Source organism: Hemicordylus capensis, chromosome 16, assembly GCF_027244095.1.
Source record: "Hemicordylus capensis ecotype Gifberg chromosome 16, rHemCap1.1.pri, whole genome shotgun sequence".
NCBI classification, from domain to species: domain Eukaryota; kingdom Metazoa; phylum Chordata; class Lepidosauria; order Squamata; family Cordylidae; genus Hemicordylus; species Hemicordylus capensis.
The window spans coordinates 14,936,641-14,946,697 of record NC_069672.1 but is presented as its reverse complement, the minus strand read 5'-3'; the positions used below and the strand labels follow the sequence as shown (position 1 = coordinate 14,946,697).

The window sequence follows — 10,057 nt, the reverse complement described above, 5'->3', positions numbered from 1 at the left end:
TTGTAGCATGCTGTGGGGACAAGATCTGGACAAAATGAACTTGCCCTACGCAGCGGCTACCTTGCACGCAATCCTGATTTCTGCCCCCTGCCTGAATGTTTGCAAGCACACGGTGGGAAATTGGGGGTGCTCTGGGCTCCGGGCTCCCCCACCCAGGCTGCCCACTTCTTCTAACCCGCCCAAGGTCAGGGGAACGAGCGAGTCGTTTTCCCCTCATTGACCGAGTTCCAATCCAGCTAGCCAGGGGAGAAAAGGGTCCTCTTACCAAGCAAACGCCACTCTCGAGCTCCTTCTGCAGAAAGGGAAGTTGTCCATTGACGGCCATTCTCCTGGCTTTTATAGCCAAGCCCCTCACCCTGGCCTTGCCAGGAACCGGAAGCCTCCTTCGGACTGCAACACTGGGCACTCACTCACCCAGGAGGAACATTGCCTGTCTTATCTGCCCACTGGTTCCCTGCAGTGCGTGACCATTGGAAGCAAGTGTGCCCTCGTGTGGCTGGGTTTGTGGGCCCAGCACACCTATCCTGCAGGGACTGAGGACACTGAGATAAGGAGAAGAATTGTTATAACCTGTATGGATGGAACCGACCGTGCCGTCGATGAGGGATGCAGAAGTCACCGCTCTCGGCTCCTCTAGGTTAGGCCGTGTGGCATTCCCTCAATTCTGCTTTGAATGAATGAATGAATGAATGAGATGAAATATGCCCCAGAACTGGCTGATAGACCTGCCCTTCCCTTGAGACTTGGTGGAGAGAGAAAGAGTCAGGGGCTTGTGGGGTTGGGGGCAGGAAGAGCCAAGGAAATACTGGAGAGAAAGGAGAAAGCCAGAGTGTGTGGGCAGAGTCCCTTTGGGATTTAGCTTTGGAGAAATCTCAGTCCCGACGCATTTGAAATGCATTGAGGAGTTGGTTTGGGGAGGATAAAATGGGTGTTAGAGCACGTATGACCCCCTGAGCATGTCAGAGGAACAGTGGGATAAAAGGTAATTAGAAATGCCTACAGGAAACAAGTACTAAGCAATATCCCCTTTATTAAAAATATATGTATATTTCAAAATTGCGCTTTCTGTCTTCCGAGGGGCATCTCACACGAATGTCTCTCATTCCAAGGTTTCCCATTACGGCCCACTTCAATAACTGGCTTTTTCTCATTTTTGCGCTGCCATCACAAAAGGAGCAATGTTCTCCAAAACCCGCCGTTTATATGCAAGTTTAATTTGCTCTAATATACTCTTTGGACCAAAAAATAGCACTCAGCCTGGGTTAGCTGGATGGCGTGCTTGTCTTCCGAAGAGGAACTGTAGGAGTGCTTTTAAGGGATACCATCCCACGAACCCCTGGGTGCATGTGGACAGACCAACGGACAGGCTGTCCCGTCTTTGTGGAGACTCTTGGGATGTTGTTTTCTATGGGGGAGAAGACCACAGAGCCTCCGTGGCTTGTTGAAGACCTTCTTGGAGAGCAGCAGTGCTCGGGAACAGCCCAAGGGGTCCCGGCAGGGCCCAAGGCAAGGTGCAAACTGCTAGCTTGCGACCATCCACGTCCCTTCAGATCTTGCAAGCTTTGAAAATGCACAGGGCAGGGTGGGGGAAGATTGCCATCAGCCGCCTCTTCTCTCCTTGTGCGACTTGCAAAATCTGCATCACCTCCAAGGCCAAGTCGAAGACAGATCATCCTGGAGAGAATCTAGCTAGGTGGTCGCTAAGAGTCAGCACCGACTGGACGGCACTTAAGAGGAGAGGTCCGCCTCCTCGTTGCAAAGGTCAGAAGAGCTGCTCCAATGGCGACGGCTGGGGAAATCTTGCTGGCCTATTGGTGGTTCCCCAGCAACTTGCCACCGGAGGCCATCTGCCACCTCGCCTCGTGAAAGGGCCGCCCGGTCAGCATGCCCTGCACCCAGATATGAAAATCCTGCCAGGTTTCCTGGGCAGGTTCATCGACATGGAATTCTGCACCCTGATGCACAATTCAGCATTGCCCTTTAGTCCCTGCAACCATTTTCCTCTGGGTGGGGAAGACAGCAGTTTTGGGGGGGCTTGCTGCTCAACAGCCCCAATGCTGCTGCGGAGAACTTGGGTTGCCCCCCCCCCGCAAGAGCTGGACTTTGGTGGCATTGGTCTGCGTAGGACGGAGCTCTTCTCAGGACCCTAAATGGGGTCAGAGGAGGACCCAGACAGGTTGGAGGCCTGTGCCTACTCCTGATCAGAGGTTGTGTGTTTGCAGAGATCAAGGGAGGAGGGATGCGGAGTGATTCTTTCTTCTCTTTTCTTTAATACTTATAGACTGCTTTTCAACTAAAGTTCCCAAAGTTTACAGAAGGGGGGGAGAAAGAAAGAAAGAAAGAAAGAAAGAAAGAAAGAAAGAAAGAAAGAAAGAAAGAAAGAAAGCTCCCTGTTCCCAAAAGGCTCACAATCTAAACAAGGAGCACAAGACAGACACCAGCAACAGCCATTGGAGGGGGATACTGATACATCCCCCTGCTTAATAAAGAGAATCGCCACTTTTAGAAGTGCCTCTTTGCTCATTTGGCAGGGGATTGTTTGGGAGCCGGGAGCCAAGCAGGAGAGGCCCAGCCCAGCCAACCTACAGTCTGCCCTTCAGCATTTTATTAAGGGTGAATGAAAAGAGATCCTCAACAACAACACAATACCATGCGCCAGGAACATGGGAAGCTGCCTTCTACTGAGTCAGGCCCTTGGTCCATCTAGCTCAGTACTGTCTACACTGGCTGGCAGTGGCTCTCCCAGGTTTCAGAAAGGAGTCTTTTCCCAGTCCTGCCTGGTGATGCTGCCAGGGATTGAACCGGAGACCTTCTGCATGCAAAGCAGAGGCTCCTCCACTGAGCTAAGGATGCTCCTGACAACCATTTGCAGCTGCCTCCTGAGTCATGCCTTTGGCCCATTGAGCTCAGTATTGCCTACACTGACCGGCAGCAACTCTCCAAGGTTTCAGATAGGAGAGGAGAGCTGGTCTTGTGGCAGCAAGTATGACTAGTCCCCTTTGCTAAGCAGGGTCTGCCCTGGTTGCATTTGAATGGGAGACTACAGGTGTGAGCACTGGAAGAGATTCCCCTTAGGGGATGGGGCCATTCTGGGGATAACATCTATGTGCTGAAGGGACCAGTTTCCACTCCTTTCTGAAAGCTGAGTGAATTCTTTGGATTAGTTTCAGAAGAGGCTGAAAGAGGTGCCATCGGTCATCCTTGTCCTCTTCCTCCGCCACTGATTCCTGGCCTGCCCTTGGGCTTGTTGCTCTTCTGGTTTATCGCATCCCCCTCACCTCCCAAGGAGGCGTCTCCTCACACTCCCCCCAAGTGTCATTGGCTTGGGCGAGGGATTGGACTCTCTGCATCACCTTCCACTGCAGGCGGAGGGCTTGATAAAAGGGGCTGCAGCCCCCTTCAGTGTCAGCGAGCAGCAAGGGGAAGTTCCGCCTCCCGTCTTTATCCAAGGAGCTCCCAGAGACACCCATCGTCAGCATGCAGCTGGTGGCGAGGCTCACAGCGGCGCTGCTGTTGATCTGGAGCATCAGAGCATCTGCGCTGCCCAGAGAGGACAAGTTCTCAGGACTGAGCAGCCTGGTGAGTCAAAGAGGACGGCAATATTTCTGGAAGCCGGGATTTGCTGGTGGGTGGGTGGGGGGCATGGGAATGCGGAGCATCTGCATCTTTGAAGCAAGCAGACACTCCTTCAACGGGCGTTTTCAGGTGCTGGCTGGCACATTTTCTGTGCACAAGAACAAGGTTTGGTAGGATGAAGCCAAGCAGGGCTGAAAGGAGGGCAAAGAGGAGGACAGCTGGAGAAGGGATGGAGTGAGGAGGGAAGAGTGGGTCCTGCGAATCAGAGGAAAGGTAAGAGGAGAAACGTGGAGTTGAATGCACAAATGGGCCAAGGAGAGAAGTAAGCATAGAGGAGAGAAGGTGCGCTCAGAGGGATGGCTGGAGTGGATTTTGTACAGGCAGCTGAATGCAGAGTGAATGGGAGGACAGAAGATCTAGGGAAGGAAGGGAGGGAGGGAGGAAAGCAGGGAGGAGGAAAGAAAGGCAGAAGGAAGGGAAAGAGGAGAGGGGAAAGAAGACAGGGTCCTAGAATATTTATTTCAAGGCATGTCCTCTTGGAAAGGATGTTCATCAGCACTGCCTGCCATTGGGGAACAAGGGGGCAAGTACCTCTCCCCCCCAAAAATAGTGTACCCCCATGACTAGATCATAGAGGGGAAATGAAAACAAGGCTCAGATAAGTATGGTTTCTTGAGAGTGAACTCCGTAAGAAGTCAATAGGACTTCCTTTGGGGAAAATGTTGTTCTTAAGCTGGAGCTCAGACGTGAAATGCACCAGAAATGCTGATAGAAAATTTCTATCAGAAATTCAAACCAGGGACAAAGCTTGCCCTCACCTAGAAATGCAGTTTTTTCTCCTCTGTGCCCTTTCCCCAGTAATTTTTCCTGGTGCCACCACTGGAATTATCGCTTATTCCAAAGCACTGCTGTCTAATGGAGCAGGATGTCCAATTTGGAGCCTTTCTGTCTAAATCCTGATCGGGAAATTCGGACCGGAGGTCATCCAAGTCAGGTCTTGGGGGAAAAAACACTTTTGATTTACCATTCAAACTGATTCAGCAGTTCAAAGGAGTATTTATGGGATTTATTTGTTTGTTTTACTGGCAGGGCTCTTGTGGTCCTTTAAAAAAAAAAAACACCAGACAGAAGACCAACAGGTGCAGCTTCTTGCAGTGTGGAGATATAGGAAAGATATAGGAAAGTGGATGAACAGGAACAGTTATATAGGAATGGTTCAGCAGAGAGACTCCTGCCTGCAGCCTTGGAGAAGCCGCTGCCAGTCTGGGTAGACAATACTGAACTAGATGGACCAAGCATCTGACTTGGTAGAAGGCAGCTTCCTATATATAAGATGTAACTTGTATATCTCCTGCTAACTTCCCCTACTTACTGAACAAAAAAGAAACCTTTTCAAAGTGGTGATTCTCCTTATTAACCGGGGGAGAGCAACTGGCCCTACCCATCCCCAGCACAGCATCGCTCCAGTGGCTGTGGCTGGGGTCTGTCTTAAATTCCCTTTTTAGATTGTGAGCCCTTTGGGGACAGGGTAGCCATCTCTATTTATTTATGGCTCTGTAAACCGCTTTGGGGACTCTTGTTGAAAAGTGGTACAAAAATATCCGTCGTATTTGTGTTCGTATTATATATGACGCTGCCTTATATTGAGTCCCTCTAGCTCAGGATTGTCTGCTCTGACTGGCAGCAGCTCGCCAAGGTTTCCAGCAGGAGTCTTTCCCAGCTCTACCTGCGGATGCTGCCAGAGATTGAACCCGGGACCTTCCGCATACAGAGCAGAGGCTCTTCCTCTGCAGAATATAAGAGAACAGCCACCTTTAGAGATACTTCTGTGCCCAGTTAATCGGAGCATGTTCACTGTGTGCAGCACCTATCCTGCTGTGCTGCTGTGTACTCATGCTCTCCAGCACAGGAGGAGTCCTCACTGTCTTCCGTCTCTCTCATCCCAACCCCTCCCCTTCTCTTGTTTTCTGACCCCAGGAGCAAACCAAAGCCCGGAAAGGCCTCGTCCTGAAAATGCTGGCAGATCTCCTGGACGGGGTGGACATGGGCCACGACGCCACGGCATCCTCCGAATCGGACGATTCGATGGAGAGCAGGCTGGAGGAAGAGCACTCCGTGCTGGGACGGCTGTCCCAGATCACTCAGCGAGACCGGAAAGCCCCCTGTAGGAATTTCTTCTGGAAAACCTTCAGTGCTTGCTAATGCCACCCCGCTTCCCGCCCCGGCTTCTAAGGCCTCGGATCCGGGCCCTCTGACTCGCCTCCTGCTGCTGTGTCGGGTTGTCAACTGGTGGCCAGACACCAACCAGGCCTCTCCCGGCCCCTTGAGCAGAGGCTGATGTGCAGAAATCGCCAGCTGGTGCTTTCCATGGTCTGGAGAGCCGGGGAAGGGCGGCTTGCTGGTTTCTGCAGACCAGCCGGCTGTACAAGGGACAGACAAGAGAGCCAGCCCAGGCCAAAAGCTGGCCGCGACCCCTCTCCCCCCCGCCCCCCGTGCCACCCCTGCTCTCGTTAGAGTATGACAAACTCCTCCGACCTGCCATTGTAAAGTAGCATCTGCCCGTCTGTGGTTTCTTTTTCTTGTGGAGTGATTCCTACTTTGGTCTGGTGAGGGTCCCATTCACAAATAAAAGCATGGTCCTGAGGCGCCTTGGAAATGCCCGTGTGGTTCTCTTTTGTGTGTCTTTCAAAGTTTTAATCGGTGGCAGGCCTGCTTAGCCTCAGGGGAGCACAGCAGGATGAGAGCAACACACACACACACACCCCTCTGTCACACACACAAACACACACAACCTCTATCTCACACACACATCTCTCTCTTTCACTCACACACCTCTCACACACACACTCACATGCACATGCACACCTCTCTCTCTCTCTCTCACACACACACACACACACAAAACTTTCTGTCTCGGTCATTCTTGAATAATCTTCTGCAGAAAACCGGGGGGGGGGTGAGGGGGCAGTTGTCATGCAAATCTCTAGCAGCCCCCACCCAGAGGGAGGACAACCCCGCTGCCAGATTCTTTTGCAGCAAATGATGCCTCATCAAGTCAATGGACAGCGGGCCAAAAGGGAAATGCGCCTTAAGCAAGAGCAAAGGCTCCTGTATTGGCTCACTTGCACATTAGGACAGGAGGAGAGCAGAGGCGTAGGAAGCATCACGCCGCTCTAAGTGGAAAGGAAGTGTCTCCCTGCGGCCGACTCTGCTGGAACGGCGCGGAAAGCCAGAGTGACAGAAGCCCGGCTCAGAATGCAAAGCACCGGGGAAGCCCCCTCTCCTTCTCTTCCAGGTCAACACATCTGCACTGGTGGCATTTCGTGGCCTGAGAGGCTTCCGGTTGACGGAGGGTCTTGACGGGGAGAGAACAGGCTGGAGAATGTTCGCGTTGCCTTTGTGGGAAAAGGAAACGTTATTTGTGGGTGTACGGTTTGGGAAGGGGAGAGAAGGGTGCAGCAGCAAGCACACAGGCCGTGCTAGTTTCAGGACAGGATCGGGACAAGTGAAAGAATCAGCCCAATTGTGCCTGTATGTTTTATGCAGCATGACAAAGAGTAGCCGGGTGGGGACAACTTTATCAGGGCCATGGTGTGGACTCCCCTTCCTCTGCACCATAACTCTAATCCAAATCACCAGCTAGGGGCTGGAAAGAAATAAGAACATAAGGACCATCCAGCTGGATCAGGCCCAAAAGTCATAGGAACATAGGAAGCTGCTGCATGCTGAGTCAGACCCTTTGTCCATCCAGCTCAGATTTGCCTACACGGACTGGCAGCAGCTCTCCAAGGTTCCAGGCAGGAGTCTCTCCCAGCCCTACCTGCAGAGGCTCCCAGGGAGTGAACCGGGGACCCTTCTGCATGCAAAGCTGAAGCTCTACCACTGAGCAAAGGATGCTCCTGATGAACCTTTGTAGCGGCCTCCTGAGCCAGGCCCTTGGCCCACTGAGCTCAGTGTTGTGTACACTGACTGGCAGCAGCAGGAATCTCTCTTGGCCCTACCTGGAGATGCTGCCGGGGACTGAACCGGGGACCCTTCTGCATGCAGAGCAGACGCTCTTCCACTGAGCGATGGCCCCATCCCTACAATGTCCAAAAAGCGGACATGTGTGATGGTCTAGTAATTCTTCCCCCCGTCACGTCCTCTCTCCCACCCTGTCCACCAAGCGCCCTAGAGCCCCTGGGGGGCACAGACCGACAGGTGGGGAGTCACAGAGGGCAGTTTGCCCTTGCAGTTACGTTTATGGAAATTTCCCTCTGACACTTGGTGTATCCGGACTCCAGCCACAGTCTGGCAGAGTGCACGGATCTGCTTCAAGAGCTGTGCGGGGGGAAACAGGTTGGCCGACCGCTGGGAGCTGGCAGAGTGGAAAATGCCTCCGGATCTCTCTGGCAGAGCGGAAAACCCAAGCCGACCTGGGGCTGATGTGCCCCTTGCCGAGAGGTGGGTTGCTGCTGGAATTAGGGGCAGGCTTGGCGGAATCACAGAGGAGGGGTCTCAAGGGAGACGTCTGACTCATAGGCCAAGTTCTGCAGCTGCTGGACACAGCAGGATGGAGTGGAGGTGGAAGGCAGGCTGAGTTCCCCATAATTCTTCAGCTACTGGGAATGAAACCCAATCCAAACTGCAGGGCATCCCTGATCACAAACCACTTTGGAAGGAAGAGCCGAGAAGATGGGCAAAGCTGCTAGTTTGCAAACGGCCGGGCATGATGGGAGAGCCTGCCTGAAACCTTGGAGAGCTGCTGCCAGCCAGTGCAGACAACACTAAGCTGGAGGGACCAAGGGTCTGACTCAGTATAAGACAGCCAGCTTTCCTGGAGATGGGGCTGTAGCTTAGTTTTAGAGCGCCTGCTTTGTATGCTGAAGGTCCCAGGTTCAATCCCTGGCAGCATCTCGAGGTAAGGCAGGGAAAGACTCCTGCCTGGAACCGTGGAGCGCTGCTGCTAGTCAGTGCTGGAAATACCGAGGTCGACGGACCACAGGTCTGACTCAGTATAAGGCAGCTTCCTTTCCATTTGTTTCCCTAGAGAAGCAAGGGCAGGATGCATTCTCTGACACGGGCCATCAGGGATGGAACGGAAGGAGATTGTCAAAAGGCGGCCTGACCATCACTCTTGCTGGTGTCGGATTAATCTTTTGCGCTTGTCTGTTGGGCTCCGCTGAGCAGCCCCGTAATGGCCAGAAATTGCCTCTGACAAATCGGTGCTGAAGCTTGCCTCATCGCGGCTGCCACGCCGAGGACGGCCCATTATTCTCCCAATTTAGCCCTCTGATGCCTGTTAACATAGATTAGAGTCCCCATATGGCACTCCTTAGACTTGCAAGCAGGGCAGCAGCCCCGGTCTGCCTCCTCCACCCCCGTTCGGGCGAAGAGTCTAATGAGAATAGATGAAAAGCCTTCTCGCCGCAAATGGGGCCCAGATGGTCCAAAATGGTTTGGGGTTTTTTTGGTTTTGTTTTTTGTTTTAAATGAGTGGCCACTTGGAAATGGAATTTTTATCAGGAACACACACACACACCCAATGCGGAGTTTTCTTCACTGAGTTGGCACATGTTTTGCTTTCTTTTAGAGTTTTTAGAAAGGCAGACCATTTTTTTGTGCAGGGTGGGATAACTTCTCGATAAACAAATAACTTCTGTAGTTTGAGAACATTTCCTTTCCATTATCTATTTTAGTTTGCATTTTTAATGTAATTTTTGATTGTAAAATTTTAATGTCACCTTATTTACATGTCATTGTACACCGCCCGGAGTCTTTGGAGTGGGCGGTATATTAAATGCTTCTAATAAAAAATTAAATAAAATAAGAACAGCCCTGGGTCCAAGGATCTGGCCCAAGGCACATCTAGTCCAGCATCCTGTTTCCCACAGTGGCCCACCAGATGCCTCTGGGAAGCCCACAAGCAAGAGCTGAGGGCATGCCCTCTCTCCTGCTGTTGCTCTCCTGCAACTGGGGTTCAGAGGCATCCTGCTTCTGAAGCTGGAGATAGCCTGTAGCCCTCAGACTGGTAGCCAATGATAGACCTGTCCTCCATGGATTTGTCTAAGCCCTTCTTAAAGTCATCCAGGATGGTGACTGTCACCACATCTTGTGGCAGAGAATTCCATAGGTTAATCGTGAGTGCCTGGATGCCTCTGGGAAGTCACACAACCAAGGGATGAAGGCATGCCCCCCCTCTGGGTGTTGCTCCCTGCAGAGTCCATCCTGGTTGCATTTGAATGGGAGACTAGAAGTGTGAGCACTGCAAGATATTCCCCTCAGGGGATGGAGCTGCTCTGGGAAGAGCAGAAGCTTCCAAGTTCCCTCCCTGGCAGCATCTCCAACAAGATAGGGCTGAGAGAGACTCCTGCCTGCAACCTTGGAGAAGCTGCTGCCAGTCCGTGAAGACAATACTGAGCTAGATGGACCAAGGGTCTGACTCAGTATATGGCAGCTGCCTATGTTTGTACCGGGAGATGCTGCCAGGGACTGAACCTGG

At 52.3% G+C, this 10,057-nt stretch overlaps 1 protein-coding gene across 1 annotated transcript; it reads left to right on the top strand.

Annotated features, from left to right (window-relative positions):
* Positions 1–3,385: 3,385 nt before the first annotated feature.
* On the top strand, positions 3,386–6,236 carry LOC128338566 (somatostatin-1B-like). Its single transcript, XM_053281231.1, has 2 exons — positions 3,386–3,579; positions 5,554–6,236. The coding sequence occupies exons 1-2, from the start codon at positions 3,478–3,480 to the stop codon at positions 5,776–5,778; spliced, it is 327 nt and encodes a 108-aa protein (XP_053137206.1). The 5' UTR covers positions 3,386–3,477; the 3' UTR covers positions 5,779–6,236.
* The last annotated feature ends 3,821 nt before the right edge of the window (positions 6,237–10,057 follow it).